General features: G+C 35.6%; 1 protein-coding gene across 5 annotated transcripts in view; it reads right to left on the bottom strand.

Moving 5' to 3' along the window:
* Positions 1-7,404: 7,404 nt before the first annotated feature.
* LOC149806481 (transcription factor AP-2-beta-like) overlaps positions 7,405-22,986 on the bottom strand; it is a 59,155-nt gene continuing 43,573 nt past the window's right edge. For all 5 annotated transcript variants that reach the window (XM_089953657.1, XM_089953667.1, XM_089953641.1 and 2 more), the window contains exons 3-7: positions 21,291-21,351; positions 17,118-17,319; positions 13,825-13,943; positions 10,995-11,136; positions 7,405-9,850 (exon numbers count right to left, since the gene is read on the bottom strand). In XM_089953657.1, coding sequence (XP_089809783.1) covers positions 9,559-9,850; positions 10,995-11,136; positions 13,825-13,943; positions 17,118-17,319; positions 21,291-21,351 — 816 coding nt within the window. In that variant the 3' untranslated portion in view covers positions 7,405-9,558. The remainder of the gene's footprint in view (positions 9,851-10,994; positions 11,137-13,824; positions 13,944-17,117; positions 17,320-21,290; positions 21,352-22,986) is intronic.

Raw genomic sequence — 22,986 nt, 5'->3', positions numbered from 1 at the left:
GTTTAATTAAACAGTAGTGGTTAAACGTTATATTTTCTATGTCGAGGTTTCAGATTGTGTCGTTTGAATTACACGGCGGTGGTTGAAATGTCAATGTCATACGTCGAGGATTCCTAATTTACGTATGGGTTCAAAGAGTTTATGTTGAGTATTTAAATTTCATCTGTTGAATTACGGCACTGGTTGAAAATGCGATGTCCAATGTCGAGGTTTTAGATTGTATCTTCTGAATTACACGGCGGTTGTAGAAATTTTAATGTCATATGTCGAGAGTTTCAATTCAACATGTTGAATCACATTGGTTGTGCTGAAAGTTCCATTTCGTATGTTGAGTTTTTAGACTATATCTGTTGAATTACACAGCAGTGATTGGACATTTTATTGTGCTTGTCAGAATTATCATTTTTTATATGGTGAAATGATGTCTTGGTGTTAAAAGTAACATTACAATGTCCATTTTAACACATCAAAATAATATCGAGTATTAAGATACATCATTCATGTATTTAATTATGAGGCACCATTACATTTCATGCATTTACAGTCTGAAAGTTACCATTCCCAGGTCGAGAATTACTATAAATTTCTTCGCTGGAGGTCGCTCTCGTGAATGGACCATGTTATTTTTAAACAAGGAGGCTGCTTCTCCTTGCTGTGACATTCAACAGATGAAATCTAAATACTCGCCATATGAAATGGAACTTTCATCACAAACAGTTACATATAACGTGTGAATTAGGGATTTTTGACATAATGAAATTTCAACCACCGCTGTGTAATTAAAAATATACACTGTAAAACGTCGACATAGGAAATAGAACTTTAAACCACCACCGTATAAATTCAACATATAAAATCTAACATCTCGATATAGAAAATGTAACTTTAAGGACACGCAATTTGATTCAACACTTGATATTGGATTTCTCGACATATGACACCGAAATTTCAACTGCAACTTTCTCATTGGATCAGCTTTTGTCCGCTACGGCGCCTCATACAAGCCGACTATCGGTATTTCACTAACAACATTCTGCAGAGTAACTATGGAAGGTGTACGTGCCTGACATCAGTTTCAACAACAACACATGCCCGAAACACCTAGTTCACAAGTATATCAATATCTTTAAATAGTAAACAATAATAGCTGAAAAACTAGCACCATAGCCTTAAGTTAAGAAATTTGGCTGGGGCCAATTTACGAAACTGGACCCTGCCACCGTTTGAAAACTGGAGAAAAAAATCGATGACTCATATCTAGCGAAGTTCGGGCTATGTATTCTGTCGCAGTTAAGAGGCTGACGAAATGAAACTTCGATCTACAAAAAAATTTATGTTTTGGTGATGGTATTTGCCGATCTGATGACAGAAGGGAAGTAAATTCGAATTATGCCTAAACATTCACAAAGTAAATAAAGTCCGAAAGACTTTATATTAACATTGTGAGTGATTTGGTAAAATTTACAAGTCGATAAATACCCAAACATTGATCATTTAATTCCATATAAAACCATTGTTTTGAAAATGAATGGAAAACAATTTAGATGAGTTGTATAAGAAAACATTTGCCTTCGAAAAAGAAGTGTGCCATTTTATAAAGTTTACCATCTTGTAGAATACTAGTCAAATGCGTGTCTACTATTGAGTGTGTAATTTTATGTATTACTCCCCAGCCTGAGTAATATCTTATTTTTCTTGATGTATGTTAAGTTTCGTGTATATTCTTAATTTGTGTCTGACTTTGTGCATGTAAATGTGCGTGTGAGAGAGTTTTTGAATGAAAAATTATTAATTTGCATTTACATATTTTATTGATATAGCTTTTTTCAGTAATGCTCAATAATTATGTATAACTCTCGTAATACTGTGTCAAATGATATTTAAAGAAAGTTGTAAAACCAGACAATTAAACTTTAAATTAAAAGAGTTAATCTGTGTTTCGTGATTTCTTTGAACACCATAAGTTTTGTGATCTTTCCTAACCAGTTGCAAAACATTTGAATGCAATTATGAGCTTTGAAAACGACTGGTCTCTAATATGTATGTGTTCTCGTTCGTCACAAATAAAATAACATCATAAACTTTTAATTTATGGTGATAATTATACATTTTACAACTAATGCCTCTTCTAGCTTTATATCTATTGAGCTGTCGACACTGTAGCATGGCATTTTGTGTGCTGATACCTTTTTTGTAACTATTCTGCCAAATAGGAAAAAAAGTAATGCATTTTACAGATATATGTTTTCCCATCATAACACTATTCTTGACATATTCTTTATTGCAGCATATCAATATGTCGCATCATTGTAACTGTTAATACCATCGCTTGCAGCTAATCTGATCAACATGTCAATGCGACTGACTTGTCTATTATTGCTTATTTGATGATTGTCCATGAGGTTGTTTGGGTGGGAGCATTTAAAATTATCTCAGTAGAGCAAAACAAATATTTGTCATCTCTATTTCCTACATTGCGACAACCAATTTTATGTTGTGCTTTTAACCCATTCTAACTAATTTGTATACCGTATCGTATTTACTCTCTTATAAGTCGAGTCAAACTGCAAACAACAAAGATCCTGATATGCCGAGGTATAATGATCAGGGTGTACGTTTTTTATTCTACTGATTACTTCGAAGAAACCGCGCAAATCCAGATCTGTCCGCGCATTATGAGACGGCAGATCTGGGTCTTTCCAGTGTGCAGTTGGACTTGTTAGCAAATATATACGGTGTGTGTTTCCTCAATATTTTGATATGTATCCATGTGAAGCGTTTAATGTTCAATCCTTACTGTGTATTTCCTGTCAGATCTGACATGTAATCTCTGAAATAAACATGGAATGACATAGTCTATTTCATCTCAGTTTGTTATGTCCAATGGGAATCCTAGACAAGTCACTGTATTCAGATAGTTCTCATGGTGAGGGAGGGTCTTTTCATTCGTTTGATCATTTTAAGATTAGCTGAATTTTAACAGAACCAAATTCTCTAATTCTTCGAATGAAAATTTTCTTTAAATTTAATTATTTTAAATAATCTCTAAGTCATTTAGTTATAAATCTGCTTAAACTTCGCTAATTTATACGTCATAAATCTTTAATTGTTTGAGATCTTATTAAAGGAACTTTCTATTTCTTCTGTCTTTTTGGAAAATGGTAAATCAAGAACCGAAGTAATCTATCCGATGACTTGCAAAATCTTGTTGCTCAATGTGATGGGGAGACCGCTGATTTTTAGAAGAAAAAAAAAAAAGAACTACCACAAGAGCCACATTTTCAAGAAAACTAACACGAAACTCGCCAACCACTGCAGGTCAACTGGGCAGTCAGTCGAATACCTTGATATGCTACCAAATGAATCGAACCCGGGGTGGAATGATACAGAAGCATTCAGTCCAGTCTCTGTAGATGCTACCAACTGAACCCTAGGTGGAATGTTATTTAGGCATTCAGTCGAACCCCTAAAGATGCCACCAACTGAGTCAAACCCTGGGTGGAATATTATTTGGGCATTCAGTCGAGCCCCTAGAGATGCCACCAACTGAGTCAAACCCTGGGTGGAATGATATAGAAGTAAGAATGATATTCGATACTCCAACTGAGAATTAATGGGGAACTTCTACTACATAAAAAATCTAACCTTCACAATGTAATCTTATCAAACTTTCAGACATCAGTTTATGGCAAATCTTGCAATAATGAGTACCTAGTAACTATTTCTTAACTATTCCCATGAATCATTACTACTGCTACTACTACTGCTATTATTACTACATCTACTATTACTATTAATAATACTACTAGTCTTCTTTATTATTATTATTATTATTATTATTATAATTATTATAATTATTATAATTATTATTATTATTATTATTATTACTAAAATTATTGGTTTCCGTCATTTTTCCTAAGCCTGGCATTGTTCAAACAATTTGGTTATCCGTACGATAAGCACGTAAGTTAGCAGATCACTCTATAAGTTATAGTTCTTTTTTCTTAATAAAAAATGTAAGACATTTTTTTATTTATATTATGGTTTTAGGTCTAGAGGTGGACGAGAACTCACTCGATAGGTGAAATTCAGCACTCAACTAAATGCATGAACCGACAGTATTTTTGGATATATACATGAAATTGACAGTAATTTGGGATTGTCACCGTGACTATCGATACTTGTACTGTTTTTACCACTTCATGACATGTCATTTATGATTCGATTTCAGAAACACACAGCTATAAATGTCAAACTCTATTTTAACGCATATAAAGTGTATTTAAACTAATGACGATTCAAACGCACTTCATATTTTAAGAATGGGCCCAAAATCACGAATTAACTTTGCAATTTAACCGGAGAATATTTAACATTTGTTTACTATTTAAAAAATAAAAAGAAGAAAGAAACGGATGCTACCATGCTTACAATCCATTTGCACCGTTATTTTAAAAATAAAAAATCTTCATTGTTTTGCTCAATTATTGGCACGGCATGGGTAGAATTATGGACATATGTTATTAATTTTGATGTAATCTAAATGTGAGTATAATGGTGACCGTGATATATACAGCTTATGCATTCTGCTAAACATGAAAATAGATCATCTCATTCGCTATTCTAGCACGAGGACACGATTCATGAAACAACATATTCGTCATTAATCCAACTTTCAAACGTTACGTCGGTGGTATCAAAGCGGTTTATTAATTCTTTGCATTAAATAATCTAATACTCTCTTTCAATTAAAAAAAAAAAAATTTAAACAATTTCGCATATTTGATTAATTCGTATTGCTTACTAAGATAATGACACTGTCGATAGATACATGGATTAAAAGATTGATTTATAAGTCTGACAACTCTTCAATGTTGAAATCTAGACATTTACAAATATTTCTTCTTTTTTTTTGGGGGGGGGGGGGTGCAGGTTAGAACAGGACATCTATGCGCCACGACATTGTAATTTTTAAGTTAAAAGTGCATTTTTTCTCCCAGTTATTGTAGTATATCAAAATCAAATAAATTGCGATGTCAATGATGACGTCAGAGAAAACAATTAAAGAATGCTAAAGTGAACATGATATGGAATCGCGTTTTGGACATTGGGAGAGACCTCGCTCGAGAATGTTTGCTTGTCAAACTTTTTATCGACTTGCTTTTGTATGTACACCATGCATTCATTTACGAGCAACCATGATTCCGATCATTATTGGACTGCAGATCTGGCATGGAGATCCTAAATTGTTTGAGACTGTGTCAACCCGTTACAAAATACGCTAATTTTGAAAAGCCACATGGTTAAATTGTGTACAACTATGAGCTTGAATCTGAGTTAAAGGTTGTTTGTGAGTTGTCCAAATCTCAAGCTCCAGGGTGATTTCCAGACCAAAGTTGGCATATTATGTGACAGCAGACGTGGATATGTGCTATTAGCATTATGTGACAGCAGACGTGGGTCTGTGCTATTCGCATTATGTGACAGCAGACTTGGGTTTGAGCTATTCGCATTATGTGACAGCAGACGTGGATCTGTGCTATTAGCATTATGTGACAGCAGACGTGGGTCTGTGCTATACTCATTATGTGACAGCAGACGTGGATCTGTGCTATTAGCATTATGTGACAGCAGACGTGGGTCTGTGCTATACTCATTATGTGACAGCAGACGTGGATCTGTGCTATTAGCATTATGTGACAGCAGACGTGGGTCTGTGCTATACTCATTATGTGACAGCAGACGTGGGTCTATGATATATGCATTATGTAACAGCGGACGTGGGTCTGTGCTATTTGCATTGTGACAGCAGACGTGGGTCTGTGCTGTTCGCATTATGTGACAGGAGACGTGGGTCTGTGCTATTCGCATTGTGACAGCCGACGTGGGTCTGTGTTATACGCTTTATGTGACAGCAGACGTGAGTCTGTGCTATACTCATTATGTGACAGCAGACGTGGGTCTGTGCTATTATTGTGACAGACGTGGGTCTTTGTTATACGCTTTATGTGACAGCAGATGTGGGTCTGTGCTATACGCATTATGTGACAGCAGACGTGGGTCTGTGCTGTTCGCATTATATGACAGCAGACGTGGGTCTGTGCTCTTCGCATTATGTGACAGCAGACTGGGGTTTGAGCTATTCGCATTATGTGACAGCAAACCTGTGTCTGTAGTATAAACACATTATGTGACAGCAGACCTGGGTTTGTGCTATACGCATTATGTGACAGCATACCTGGGTCTCTGCTATACGTATTGTGTGTCAGCAGACCTGGGTTTGAGCTATTCGCAGTATGTGACAGCAGACCTGTGTCTATGCTATACGTATTGTGTGACAGCATACCTGTGTCTATGTTATACGCATTATGTGACAGCAGACCTGTGTCTGTGCTATACGCATTATGTGACAGCAGACCTGTGTCTATGCTATACGCATTATGTGACAGCAGACCTGTGTCTATGCTATACGCATTATGTGACAGCAGACCTGTGTCTATGCTATACGCATTATGTGACAGCAGACCTGTGTCTATGCTATACGTATTGTGTGGCAGCATACCTGTGTCTATGTTATACGCAGTATGTGACAGCAGACCTGTGTCTATGCTATACGCATTATGTGACAGCAGACCTGTGTCTATGCTATACGCATTATGTGACAGCAGACCTGTGTCTATGTTATACGCATTATGTGACAGCAGACCTGTGTCTATGCTATACGCATTATGTGACAGCAGACCTGTGTCTATGCTATACGCATTATGTGACAGCAGACCTGTGTCTATGCTATACGCATTATGTGACAGCAGACCTGTGTCTATGCTATACGCATTGTGTGACAGCAGACCTGTGTCTATGCTATACGTATTGTGTGGCAGCATACCTGTGTCTATGTTATACGCAGTATGTGACAGCAGACCTGTGTCTATGCTATACGCATTATGTGACAGCAGACCTGTGTCTATGCTATACGCATTATGTGACAGCAGACCTGTGTCTATGTTATACGCATTATGTGACAGCAGACCTGTGTCTATGCTATACGCATTATGTGACAGCAGACCTGTGTCTATGTTATACGCATTATGTGACAGCAGACCTGTGTCTATGCTATACGCATTATGTGACAGCAGACCTGTGTCTATGTTATACGCATTATGTGACAGCAGACCTGTGTCTATGCTATACGCATTATGTGACAACATGTCTGTGTCTATGTTATACGCATTATGTGACAACATATCTGAGTCTATGCTATTCGCAATTGGCAGTGTACCATACTTGAACAAACATAATATTCGTGCATGTACTTTTGCAAGATGAAAGTAAATAGACGTAAATGAAGAAGTAAGAGCTAAAAGAAAAGATGAAATCCCTGGATAAATGAAGAAGACAAATAACTTCTTTTGACTCAGTTTAATCAATTTAATAAATACTTTTCAGAAGAAAATTAATGTCATGTACAAATTCGACTCTGACATAGTTGTCAGAAAATTTGAAAACATACAAAAAGAACATTTATCGACTAGAGTTACTTGACACCAGATTAATATCCGGTACCAGAGCTTTGAATCAACACAAATGATGTTTTAGCAAACATAGAAAACATACTGACCCGTCTTAACCAAGAATGAAATACCACATACAAAATTATTCTGAAAGGGCAAAAATAAAAATTATTGGAAAGCTCTTGCGGGTACCTATTCGCATCACATTAATTATCGATTTTGACAAACGTATGAATGTCTGTCGCAACTAATATGATGCAGATTACAAGCACATGGAATTGTCCAACACTTACAGTGGCCTTACATTTTGAATTAACAAGAACGCCATCTCGCGAACTTGTGCAAAAATAAATTTATAATGAAAAGCCCGATCTATAGCAAATATAAGCAAATGGCAAGTGAAAATATTTTTCCGACTTAATTTAGATAATATCTTGCAAATTTATATTGATTTAATTACCTTAAATGCATCCAATAAAAATCCTTTGAAATGTGAAACATTTTTTTTTTCTTCAACTTGCGTCTTTTCGTCTGAGGAGATCATTTCCGTAAACAAAAAATTACGAGACAGCTGGACATTAAAGATTTGCAAAATATTACATAATTTGACATGTATACTATACAATAAAAATAATGACATAAAATGCCACATATGCTGTTACCAAGACAACGCTTGGCTTAGCATCTCCTTTCATTGCACATGTCATAGTAGTGTAGGCTATATAGATATATGTGCAAATGGCAAGACAACTTAATTAGTTTGGCAAGGCACTTTGCATTTTATACAATCAACATATCAATTTCATGGAGACTAAAATTAAGAAGTCTTTTTTGGACTTCAAGCCGATGCAGTTTTTTTCTTCCCATTTTTATTGTAATTTAATATCATTCGGCTCTTTTTAACCTTTCAGTATGATTTCTGTGAATCATACGTGCCCATTTGTTTTGATAGAAAAATGTAACATATAAATATATTGTAAGGAATTATACAACAAGTATTCACAAATTCATTAATGTAAAAAGTACAGTATCTTACAAATTTTATGAACAACTGCGATGAAAAGTCAAATTCAACAACTGTATTCAAATGCAAGTCTATACATTAATATTCGGTGTATACCGTTTTCAAATGGTGCTCTCTATCACCATCTTTCATTCAGAAGAGATCATCACGTCTTGAAGCATGTCCACTGTCCAAAAAATCCTGCACATGCTTTCAGTTTACTACGTCCGCATATAATCAGCATCCACAATTTCAAGAAGGAACACAAATCTAAATCGATATACCAACATATTTCTAAGTAAAGAAATACGAATCAAAATAGTCTTTCCACATTCACATGACAATTTACCGTATATACTCGCTTATAAGACGAGTCCAGCTGCAGGATGCGTCGGCAGATCTGGATCTGTGCTGTTTGTTAGGAATAATCAGCAGAACAAAAATATAGACCCTAATTTGTTGGCGCATTATGCAACGACAGATATCAGGAGCTTTGTTCTTTGCAATTTGACTCGACTTATAAGCGAGTATATACGGTAGTGGAAAATGTGCAAGTCTTTATCCCTTTGCCGGTGATGCAGTGAATGCTTTTTTAGGTGAGAATAGTTGATTTGTCTGAAATATTTACTTTTATGCTCTATAAACGGATTTCTGATTAATTATCTCAGACACAAAGCACAGACACACGCACACACGTACACACGCGCAAAGTTAAACTTCATTCATACATCATAGGTGACCCTCTGTAGTTTACATTAGGGATGTCCAAGTACATCCGTCATTGTGTCTCATCACAAATCACACATGGGATATGACTCGATTAGATAAGCCTGTACATTTGCACATCCTCCCGACATATCTGATTGCAATATCCCATTGAAACGTAGAACACGACTAAAAGATCCACTGTTGCATTCATGTTAAAATCCGAGTGCACCATTATCTGACCAAGTGACCATCCACTTCGTACATAACAAAACCCCATAATTTGACAACAATAGTTAAAACCAAATGATTGGAATCCAGAAAATCAGGAATCATGTTTCAATCTCTTTCATCTTTATCCGACTTTTTTGTGTCCATTGTAGCGCCTGAGAGTTGCGAATTCTGCGAAGAGTTTGCGAAGCTTTTATCTGTGAGTTTCAGCATTTCATTGAGATAGTTCTGAACAGCGGTCAAGGAGGCGACGACAGCTGGTGAACCAAATCCGTGCGTAATCAGGCTGAAATGGGTTAAATGTCTCTGGATGTTGGGCTCCAGTATCATCTGTGGACGTGTATTCCCGAGAGGTGACCGATCCTGATTTAGTAGGTCTACCAGTTCCTTCAAAACTTGTCTGAAATTAGAAGAAAATTATTATTATTATTAGCAGTAGTAGCAGTAGTAGTAGTAGTAGTAGTAGTAGTAGTAGTAGTAGTAGTGTGTTCTTGTGATAGCAGTAGTAGCCTCGTAATGGTGCTAGTTGTTGTCTATAATGACATTATTTTTGTTGTTGTTATTGATCTTGCCCTTCTAAATGATACGAAAAATTATAGTTTAAATAAAAATGAATTGCATTGATGCAGCAATTTTCTATTTCCAACATAAAATTCTTTATTTTGTGTTTTTTGCCATGACATAAAAGGATTAAAAAGGAAAGTCTATGCAGCATTTCATTTATTTCCTATAGAAGATATTTAATATAATCTCCACAGCCGAATATATTATTTTCTTTAAGCCAGTATAACTGGTGGAGGAAGAGCCCGGGGAAAAATGGGAAGAAGCATTGATAAACGGAAAGCCATCGGCAAGCAATCCCATATACCCCATTGGCCGAGCCTGAGATTCGAACCCACGCGGACAAAAATGAGATGGCAGTGGTCGATAAAGGCGAACGCGTTAGAACACTCAGCCAGTGATGCCGAATTTAAAATAGAATCCGATACTTTTAACTTCAAGCCTGAAAAAAAGATAAATGGCATGTTTTCAAGTGATACTTCCGGAAGTCATAGAATCGTCTATTTCCTTTCATTCGGGATTGATATCGTCACAGATTTTAATCTTCCTTGACTCACCAACTCCGACACAAACAAGGGGAGAAAAAAACCTCAGCTGAATTAAAACCAAACATGACTCGAGCATTAGTGAGGTTAAAGTTTCGATGTTATGAGAATATTACACTCTTAACTAGATTATGAGATGTAGTGTATACTGAACTATAACAATACAGTGTACACAAAGCGACCTCTTGACTCAACGAACCCTTCGGATACCATCAGCTGCTTTCACATCATTCACGTGCAATATGGTGGTGTCCAGCACTTAGTAGGTACACAAATTTTTCTATTGCAAAAGCATTTTTCCCCAGAACTTATATTTTCTGTATTTATTGACTATCTATCATATAATAAAAAATAATAATTTTCATGGACATTCACTTTAATGCATTTTTTAACTCTTTGTTTTGGTATGTTTCATTTTCTTATTAATTTGATACTTACTTGCAAGCTAGAATCATGTTTTTGCGGGTCAACAAGTCGTTGGGATCTGTATATTGCCTACTGTTGTATTCCGCGCACTGACGGGCAGGAAATTCGGTCTCGGCGAGGTAGCCGAAATCTCGGGCCAATCTTATTGACTCGCCTAAAAAAAATAACCAAAAAATGTAAATGAATGGGAAATAGAATCAACGAAGACAGAAGTAAATTGTGTGCATCAGTCAAATAAATTCAGGGATGAAGTTGATCAAATAAAGATCTCAGAGAGAGAGAGAGAGAGAGAGAGAGAGATTCTATACAAAGTTGACTGTTACCCTAAGCACAATACTGTTACATAGCTCTGGATGAATAAAAATTTCCTTTGAAAGAGACCTTGTTTTATACGATTCAAAGAAAGCCGCATAATCAAGAAAGTTGGGAATTTCAAAAAAGCTGCTACTCCGCTTTTATACTGCCTAGTTGAAAGAAATAATGTAAGTTATGATTTTATCAAGTAGCTCTTTGATTATCTTTCTAAAATCTTGAAAAGATTACGCTTTTGATGCGGATCCCCAATTCGGTAATTTTACAAAGTACAAACGCATAATTAATTAGTACCACAGCTTGTCTTGAGTGCTGCGCGATGTTGAAAGAATTTTTCAGCAGTGTAGGAGTTTATAGCGGCAATTTTGTTAAACAGGGGATAACCTTTCCTTGGCATTCGTCAAACATGTCGTCAAAACATATGATCTGTACTAAAACGACAGGGAAAAGCAATTCAAGGCATACACCAAGACCGATGTGCTTTTCCTACGTCATTTTCAAATGCAATATAATCAATTTCGGTTTTATGTCTATAAGAACTACTTACAGAATCACACAGAAATTTTTCAACGCCGGGATATATTTCGGGATATACGTTTGATTCAGTTTTTAAAATGGACTTTGTTACCATATTCTCTGTTATACGTTTTTTTATTTCGTGACGTTTGATGACTCATCCCGACTCTGTGCTAAAACCTGGCGTCATTTTTAAATTAATTAGATGTTCAACAGAAATATTATTAGTAAATACGATATGTGCATTATTATTCCTTCACATTCAGTTTCGAATTGCTAATAAGAATTTTCAGATAAGAATGCAAGACTGTGTGTCACGGCCACTTAAATTCATCAAGTAATATAATTTTAATTCATAAGGTAAACATAATATATAAAAAAAACCTGGTGTCAAAAATTTAATGTCAACATTTCTTAAATCAAGTGACTATAATTTACCATGGCATCGTAATTATTTCAAATAGAGTCGCTGTATATAGACAGTGCATAATAAATACGTAGGTCTCAGCTCATACAGTAGGTCATAAATAGAAAAACATTCATTTGGGGGGAAATCACATTCCATATCTCCTTTATCGCCGTGTTATTGTACGAATGCCGGGCACGACATAGCACCAGACTAGAAAATGGAAACATGTCTCTAAAGTACAAAGGACACAGTCTATCCGACTGATTTATGGGATGGGTAAGAAAATGAAAAGCATAGCACATATACTGTCCCTTTCTTTCTGTCTCTCTTAATTGTTTTGAATGTTACATATATACAAATGCTTTTTTATGTTATTGTGAATTTGCCTCTCTCTCTCTCTCTCTCTCTCTCTCTCTCGTTTACAGTAGTTTTACGTATGTTGTATGAGTATATGAGTATAAATAATACAATAATATAGTTACTGTCAAGTTCATTGTTGATAATTCTGATACTTTTGGAATTTACAATTTCTATTATTTCCATTGGGACCGTTTTGTCATCCAACAAAAAAAATCAATTTAAAATGAAGAACCCTTTAGGTAATAATCATGATATTAATTACAACTCGCAGCAAATAAATCTACGTCGTCTAGGTTTCTGATTAATGACCTCCATGTAGCAGAAAAGTGACAATTTGACCTCTGACTTCTGCAAGCTTTGAATAGCGTATGACGTTTGCCTTCAGAAAATTTTTAACAATGATTTTTCATCTTACATAAGATTGTGGTCAACATGTTGAATTATTTATTGTCAGTGGTATCACTATTATGATGACACAATTTTTACGATAACTATTGTTACACGAACATTTGCACAATCTTAAAAGAGCGTATACTCAGCAATTCATAAAGAAACACACAAAAAACAATAGCAGACTCCCCCTAAAAAAAACAACAACAAATAAATCATATTCAGATATTTTTTCAGATTCCATATATGTTAAGGAGAATTATTTACAACCATCTCTTGGTATAGAAATAATAACTTGGGGCAATTGATAACGCTTCACAATAATTCATGTAGATTACCAGTTGCTTTTTAAAATTACAAATGTTGTTATAAATGTGCAATGTTAGTCAAAGGAAAGATTGTCTGATCTCATGTTTCGAGTTAATTGAAACGGTCATACACGTAATATTTCACTGTGAAGCGTTCAAAAGAAAGAAAACATCATGTGACAGGCAGCTAAATCATTTACGGCTCTGCCGTTTGCTAAGAATAAGAGCGCCACCTAGATGTCGAATGTTAAAAGACCTTAGGTCATGTGTCATCATCAACTACAACTGACACTAATAACCTTGGTTTTGACTCATCAGTTAACTGTATGCGCCGGACGTTTAGTACCGTACTATATACATGTATAACTCAGGTGTTTACAAAGACTGATATGTAGGTAGGCAGACAGATCAGTATTAAGTAATAATTTGAAGATACCTAAAATACAGAAGGACATGGTATGTTCCGTGGATCTCAAATCTTGACAAGATTTATTCGAAGCTCTAAACATACATCACCGATACATGCAGCTGTTATAAACTGACATACCTTCAACCAGCGATGTCAACAGAGTGACATTAGCGGCTTTCCTTCTTCCGGCTGGTAAACTTAGTCCAATTTTCTCCAATTTTTCCCGAAGAGATCTTCCACCATTTTTTGACTTGGCCCTGAAAATAATATAATATTCTATTAAATACTTGTGTAAATTAAGCTAGATTCGTTTATCGTTCAGGAAAAAAAGCTGGCCTTGATTAAAGTTACAGGGATTACAAACAATTCTAAAATGTAACGTCAGGTTCATCTAATAATGACTCAGAAGAGAAATCTTACGTTTACTTGGTCAGTGATTTGACAATGCCGATCTGATGCTGGAGTTGGATCTGAGTGTGAGTTTTGCAGCCTTGGTGCCAGAATTACTTAAGAGATTATTATTACGATAAAACAACACGTCCAAGAAAGTATTATTAATATTGTAAATTTAGGGTAATTGCATTTTTGGAGCAAGGAAAATCGTCAATCTGTACGGAAAGCTAATTATGATTTTCTGTATGATAAGAGTAGAAGAGTGGAAATGCAAGTGATATATAAAAATCAATTTGTTTTACAAAATATATAATTACAAGTATAAAATAACCACATAGTGCTTGGAGTGCAGATGTTAAGATTACGTCGTTGAAGATGAAAAATTCAACCTGTCTAAAGATGCAAGGTAACTATACTTTTCATAGTTACAGTCAGGGACGGGAAATCTAGGAGGTCAAGTCAAGAGTAAATGACAAAGATGTCGTAAAGGGGGGAAAAGACACCGTAAAATGGTCGTGGCAATCTGAAAAATAAATTGCACTTGAATATTGTCTCCAATTTGCTCCATTAGAGTTCTTCTAGGCTACCTCAATCACGGTAGCTTAATGTCGTATTCGCAGCGGTAGACTCTCGGGTTGATCGTGGAAGAGTTTAATGAAGCAAATCACTCCCCTGTTGGTTTTACAAACTATCACTGTTGGCATAACCCTGTGCCACCTGCATTTTACAAATGACACAAACAACCCGATTAAAATCAGTATAAAGTAATCATTTGTAAGTTCAGCGGGGCGAGGATTTACCGCCGCCACATATATGGGGTTGATGGTTACATGTTGAGAAAGGAAAACGAGACAAAAACATACAGACACGATATTGCTTTATGTTTATAATATAAAAGCAGAGCGACCATTCTTGAGGCACCCGTTTTACAACCTATGATAAAGGAATAAACAGATTCTAAAAGAAATTCGTATTCTTCATATGGTGTAATATTAGTTAAAACAAATGTAGTATGGGTCGCTTGGTTTATAAGCTGGGACACCCTTCCCTAACACACCCTTCTCTATACACAATTCCCTTACCCACCCTTCCCTTTACAAACCCTTTCCTTACATACAATTCCCTTATTCCCTTACTACATTTATGTACATGGATTATTTTTTCGTCGTAATGTATTTATATAAGAAATTCAATGAATCAGAAGTTATGAATCAGAAGTTATACTAAAAATGTATGTGATGAATAGAAACAAAATAGTTTATTCGACTAAACAAAAATTAAATCCATGTTAATAGCGTTAGGTACATTCCAATGGGAAGTTCTATACTGTATTGTATTGTTGCAACATTCAGCTGCATTTTGCAAAAGTTACTAAATATTACTTACATAAATATGCAGTAAATGGTAGCCTTGCAAAACTAAATTTTCCCAAATAATTTGCTATTAATAATCTGTAGAAATGTAATCGTAGAATGTAATTTTAATAGTTTGAAAACAAAAAACGAAAGAACACAAATCAGTCCGTTGTTGTATCTTGTTTTAAATTGGGAGGCGTGTCTGCAGAATGACCGATTCCACCTCTTCTCGACATGTCTTTTGACAGTGATTGTTTTCATTTCAACGCGAGTAGCACCATACAATTATAGCTTGTATTAAAACAGACAAATTTCTTTACAAAATGAAACAGAATTTAAAAGAGGAATAGCGATAATTTGCAACTCAAGCCAAGTAGAGCGAAAAGCGACCGGATCTTGTCGTAATTGCAAAGAGCTCGTGTTTGTCGCTGTAATTATACCACTGTCATTCCATCAAAGGCTCTGACAAGGAATTAAATGCTATCAAATGTTAACATGGCCGCTAGGATCAACGTGGGTCTAAGGAATATTCATTAAAATCCAAATGAAAAGCTAGGTGTTTGGTTGCAGACACGATTCAATGACCTATGGACGCCATGAATTTGTTTCCAAATTTGGCCGAGAAATTCCAAGAGAAGAACACGTTAGCCCTAAGTACAGGAAAGTGACACTTTCAAATTGTGTGGTGAAATATTTATAAATCAGATACAATTTTAGTATCACTCAAAATCCTAATGGATCCATAACTACACATTTGTCACGTACCTTCGAATACACTAACTCATTATCGAGTATGAAACACAATATGTGGAGAAAAAAGGTACCCATTTTGAATTAGACAGGTAAACTGAAAGGTGCCAGCAAGAGAGGTATGTTTATCCTTTGATGTCAACGTTTCGAATGGATTTAACTTTTGCGATACAATCTTTACAAGTAGTGGGGGGAAAGCAGTAGTTAACAAGGCGACCTGCGGAGAACGAGAGAACAAATCAGGCGGCACCTTGTCACCTGAACTTTAAGTGAATCTTTATCTGAAAATTCGAAATAAATATCTTGACATGAAAGTTTTTAGTGCAAGCTTTACATGGAATCTTATAGGACTTGATAGAACAAAGGCTTGCAACCATTATTGTTTTTTTTAATTATTTTTTTTATACATGCTTGCTTAGTACGAGCGAAAAATAGTCGGTTTGGAGGATTCAAAATAAAATATTTTCATTCAAATAATCCATCTAAGGTAATACCCACAGTACATTTTGGATTTTGATATTTTTAACGTAACCCCAAAAATCTTAGTCATATCGCTTCGATGTCTGCAGTGTGACAGTTTATAGTGATGTCTAGCACTGGGGCATCATACCGCAGACATGTAGCATGATGTCCCACACGGTCACATTATCCTGACACCAGACCGACTAGTCCTAACACTAACCTCTTAATGACAAGCGCCAAACGAAGTAGCTGTTAGTACTATTTGTATAAGTCTTTGGTATGACTCGGCCGGGGATCGAACCCCCGACCTCCCGCATCTGAGGCTAAAGCTCTAACCACTAGGCCACCGGATCGGTAAACACACAGTACATAATTCCTGGATCAAGAGCGAATGCCACACCATGACACAACAAGATGCAAGCTTTCCCTAAATGTCTTTCAAGTTCATAACATAATATGTAATGCTCTCACCTTCGTAGGACACCGCCAAGCAATGATGCGTTCAGACACTCGGGAGGAGAGAGACGTCTCTGAACCTCAGCAACCGTCACCTTGTATTTTGACGTGGAACTGAGAAGTGACAGACGTCCTGGCACAGAACAGAAGACGTCAGTAGGGGTAGCTATTCCGTTAAGCACCAATTCCTTGCCGTTTTCGATCTTGGGTCTTATACCTGTCAATATAAGTACAACATTTTAGTGCTTTTAGTACATGCTTGAACTCATATTTTAAGCAAGTGGTTGTATTGGAGAATAATTTATTAGACCGATATAAGTATGTTTATTTATGAAATATAGTTTACTGATACGAATAAAAAAAGTTATTCGATTCGCTAATTTCACATATATAAACTGCGTCTTAGCATAATATTTAAAACATAATTAATATCGACATGTGGTCAGCTTGTCGGAATGCCACACCATTCGTCCGTCTTGCATTGACTTAGGTTTTGTTTACGGTCATAGGTCATAAGTCATAGTTGTATTTTAAGATCTTTTTGCCATTTGGATATTTGAATATTTTCACCTTTGCTATCTTGAGAATGTCATTTTTCTAGTGATTCGGGGGGGGGGGGGAGAAGTGAATATGAAACCAAAGCATCCTTCTGTTTAATGATATCTGGATATAAGCGTAACATCAACATAACGACGTACAGTATACATATTTTCTCAATAATCGGAAACTGTATATTCAGCAGAAAATGTTGCTAATGACAAACACATATTAACGCTGTAATTGTGTAGAAGAAAAAGAAACATATATAAAGTATTAGTTTATTTTTATTCATGAAGTATAATTTTATTATATATGAATACCCCTATATTCACTATATACTTTCTGGAGGTCGACATATAGTCCACAGAAAGGTAACGCCATCCTACGTATATTTATTTACTGTTATTGTAAGGAAAGTATGGGGTCAGCTGCTCTGTTGTCGTTGCATCCCTGTTAATATTTTGCCCTGGGCCTGCTTAAATCGTACGCATTTACTCTTTTTCCTCTTTCTTGTACATTCATCTAAAGTATTTTGTTTATCAAATAATGTCTCTAGAGCTTTCAACTCGCACCAGGTAGCCGAACAAATAACGGTAGGACATAAAAGGTGTGGCTTGACAAATGTGCGGTTACCCCCGGTGCACTTCTAAGGCTACAAACTGAGCGCTACGACTGAGTGTCATGCAGTCATCACACAACATGGTTTTTATTAGGAAGAATTATAAATACGTATGAAATTATTGTGGTAGATTTGTTATAACATTCTGAAATGAAAAACAAAATGAATCCAGCCATTTATGTGTAGAAAGTGGGGGACATACATAATTATTTTTCATGCCTGATTTGAAAACAAAGCACAGAGAGAGAGAGAGAGAGAGAGAGAGAGCAGTGTATGGGAACCAGACAGCGGAAGTTTGAAAGATTAAATTAAAAAGCTCTCCCCTGGAGTTGATAATTTACTCTATGAGCAGGCTGTCCAGAACGACTAAATCTTCAACGAATCTTAGCGGTTCATTTTGTGTCATTAGTCTTCAAATTGGCGGTAATGTAACGATAGAGAGCTAATTTGATTTCTCCCCTTCTCTCTCGGTGAATGATCCTAAACGATGAGCTAAATTAGCAAACGAAGAACAATAGCATTAGCGGCAATCAAACACGGCTCTGTAAAGCACACTAGGACATTGCAATCGATCACGTCTCGGCATGTAACTTTGGTAAACAGTTTATGCAAATGCCTGAATATTCTCCTTGCGTTTTTGCTATAAGAATAAACGTTTCGTGTATCAATCGAATACTTAAGATTGATTGCTGTACAAAATACATTGACAGTATAAAAGCGCGAAAAATCACAAAATGACAAGTTTTGGTAAGGCTTGTAAGAAATTAAATGAGAGAGAGAGAGAGAGAGAGAGAGAGAGAGAACGTTTTACATGTGAGGTATTCAAAGAGGGCCAATCGGCGTGATACAAACTTGAAGTGTGCTTTTATTCTGAGGTCTAGCCATCAGTATGTCGCTCACCTTGGCTTGTATTCTTCCTTAGTCTTAATTTGCAAACATGTATTTCTTTATTATTATATTTTTCACCTGTTTCGGTCTAAGTCACTTAAATCACTGTCTGTCCAGAGTGTCTAAAGTTTATATGAAAAAGCAAATAATGTGTTAGCTGATAGTGAATGTCGTTTGTTGCAAGTATGTGGGAAATGTCAAAAGACTGCTCTCAAGCTAGTTTTTGACAATGTCAATAGGAAACATTGTGCACTATTTTGTGCAATATTTGTCGAATGTAGTTTGGGTCACTGACGGTTATTAAAGGATTATTAAACAGTATTAAATATTATTAAAAATTGTCGTTTTGAAAACCAAACGTATTTTTTGGCCGCGCTTCGAGAGAGAAGTGTAACAGTATTTTCAAAAATATACATTTTCTAGTACTTTTTGTGATTGAGATGTTACTTCTATGTTTTTTAATACCTACTAGACAGTTGTATGCAGATAATTTACGATAAAATCTTTAGATGCGTATCAGCTGTCTAATTTATGATGAACGTCTTTTATTACCACGCTACTCTATCGTAATATTACATAAAAGTTACGCGATACCTATACAGTGTCCCAGACTTACTATCGGCTTAAAAATACTACACACGGTCATAAATCCATGGCAATGTCCAACAAAAAGGTCTTTGAGCAATAAATGTGCTTTAGATGGTGTCTTTATCGCTGTGTTTTAGAGGAATAAAAATAAAGTGGGACCTAATTGGGACCATCCATCAACTTGATGGGTCCATTGTGTCAATGCTAGGTATGTTTTCTTTGACAGATGGCATATTTTCCTCTACCTAACGCAGAACTCACATCTCGCGAAAATCTCGCCCATCGCGTCATCTAATACAGGAATGGGCGTGGTTCAAGTACAGACAACCATTATTTATGGGTGTCTTTAATTTCTGATTCTCTTTCTCTCTCCTGTCTTTACTGTGTGTAAGATACTAAATATAGATGGTTGAATAAGATCTCCGTGATACTGCAAATTTATTATGTTACAAATGTCATAATTGTTCATCTAGAATGATGTTTTTGAATTTCTGTCCAGGAAGCCAGATATGTGAAATGTATCCAAGAAGATTGTACACTTTTTCAGATAGGTAGGTATGTAATAGGCAGGTATGTGGGTAAGTATATGGACGGAAATGTAGGTGGGCTGGTTAATTTTATTTTTAGTGGCGAGGAAATGGAAGCTAAGTACCTTTTCCAAGGACGCATAAATAAAAGGCAGCCCACTGGGGTTGACCTGTAGGTGCTGGGAAAAGGCAGCGAGCGAGCGAGCGAAAGAAAGAAAGAAACGCATGTGTGATAATTATTTCCTCCATTTGATTCAGAATGAAGAAAAAAATTATATGAATGTTATGAGAGAGCGTAGGAAGGATGGAAGATGTCAAATAGTAGCACCTATTGTAGTGTTTTGAAGAGTATGTCATTAGGTAAGTAGGTTGTGTATTTTCCCCATTCAGCTGATAAATAATGAATTTTTGATACGTCACATGCTATATCATAATTCTCACCTTATTACATGAAAGATAATAGCCTTAGGAGCCAGGCCTGAAGCCAAGTTACACACCTACATAGTACAACGTAAGATATCTTCAGGCACTGTCAAAGTGGTTGAAATGGTGTAGGACAGAGTATAAACAATGGGACACTAGCTCGAGGGTATCATCGTCTATGTGTGGGAGAATAGTTCCCTTCCGGATTTGTAAATGACTTCCGCATTTTCATTAATGTCAGGATTCCTTTCTACTAAAGCCAATGAAATGGGGTGGGGGAAAGGGTGATGTGTGTTTCTTTTTTGTAAGGCTTATGACTTTGACGTATAGCTGAACCGATAAAAATGGTCGAAATTAATAAATAATTAGTAAATCTGCTACAACGGCTTCTTGTATTCAGAAACCATCTGTATATACAGGCAACGTACAATTTCTTCCATTTGTGAATGATTCAGTACAACTGAATGTAGAAAGCTAATTTGTCACTGTTTACCCCTTATCGTTCCTAAAAGTGATATGAAGTACAGTTCCCAACATATATGGAGATCGCTACTGGTGACACCAAGTCGGCTATTTCACGAAAAAGGAAGCGTTTCTACTCACCTTTGCGTATTACACCTGTATTTTGGTCACTGTTCATGTAAGACGTATCATCAAGTCCACCCTGTAAATAGATAGAAAAAGTGAAAATACCTCATTTTAAATTCGAAACAAGAAAGCAAAATATATCATCCCCTCTTACAGATATTATAATAATGCATGTTAGTAACTGTTATCTAAATTAGATAACTGTATTATTATTATTATTATTATTAGTACAAGTATGTATTCATTTAAAAATAATCTGTATATGCTCGCGATAATTGAGCTTGTCAAAAAGCTTTTTTAAACAAAAAAGAATGATTCTGGCGAATTAAATTGAGGAAATGAAAATTTGATGATGAACGGCATGGAGCAATAAAGCAAACATACCAAATTTCATTAGTAAGTAGAGCAGAACGATATTTCACTGATGGATTGCCTCACGTAGAAAGCTCGTGTCACCAAGGCAACACAACATATATGTCAAATCTGTCGTCTGCTTCAATTTGTCATCGTCAACTCGTACAGGTACAGCATTTACTTTTCACATTAAACATCAGTCTATTGAGAGCTTAAACATACATGTAGATAGAAAGATGGCCGCTCTTGTGATTTTTCATTTTAGTTCTCAAGTAATTCCAATGCTTCATAAAACACACGGTCATGCGTATGATGTCTTTGTCTGTGGATAAGGTCTTGTTTTGTTTTCATTTTTATTGATGAGTTGCACAGATATCAGAAAAATATTTTGTTGTTGTTTTCTTGTTTTGGCGACCCTGACACGTCATGACATAAAATGTGTGATGCATAACATTTTTATTGCAACATAAAAAGTTGTTCTTTGAAACATAGCTTCATTCACTTTTGAGACTAACCAAGATTTCATAGAGAGAATTTCAATAAAGTTCTTAAAGCAAATATATTTTTTCATGACATTCCATTTCATTTTATCTTCAACCAAAGATGACTTTCAATGGTCAGAGATACTTGTACATGTGTAAAGGTTTTCTCCATTTTATCAATACATTGTGGTCTTCCCCGTGCCAAAATAATATTGATATAGGTACAAGGGTACTTATTACATGCCAATCAGGACTATAATGTTACATGTCAAATAATGTTTCAGTAATAGTTTGCAAATAAGACAAGTATCTTTTCTCCCGTATACTACCTGCCAGAGTCTGACCCGGTATAATTGTTATTTTTAAACGGTTATCTTGTTTATGAAGTCTAAGAGCACCGTCTAAACTTAATACCGTCTCAAACTAATACCCGTGTTCGTTTCTCCAAAGGTCTATGTACTTTGTTTATTGAACCACTTAATATGTGTACTTTAAAATACTATTCTGTAAACCCCAAAATCATTGAAAATTAACAAAACTATATTTAATTCTACAAGCATAATGAATGTTTAATGACCGTTTAATTAAATACAAGCATACTGAATGTTTATTGACCGTTTAATAAAAAACAAGCATGTTGAATGTTTATTGACCGTTTAATAAAAAAGTTACTTGCTGCGAACAAGAGCGACTGAAGTTCCTATAATTCTATATAACACAGCATCGAATGAATTTGTTCTGCTCTTACAAGATACTCGTTATATGTGGAAATTCGTTACCTCAATTAAACAGAAGATTTTAACGAGAACAAAAGTTCGCTAATTTGGTGAGAAAACTAAATTTGCAAAGTATATATTACTGTAAAGTCTCTGATG

Source organism: Sinohyriopsis cumingii, chromosome 1, assembly GCF_028554795.1.
Source record: "Sinohyriopsis cumingii isolate HCF-2022 chromosome 1, ASM2855479v2, whole genome shotgun sequence".
In the NCBI taxonomy this organism is placed as follows: domain Eukaryota; kingdom Metazoa; phylum Mollusca; class Bivalvia; order Unionida; family Unionidae; genus Sinohyriopsis; species Sinohyriopsis cumingii.
Note: the sequence above shows the minus strand (reverse complement) of the source record. Positions and strands in the feature narration are given on the sequence as shown.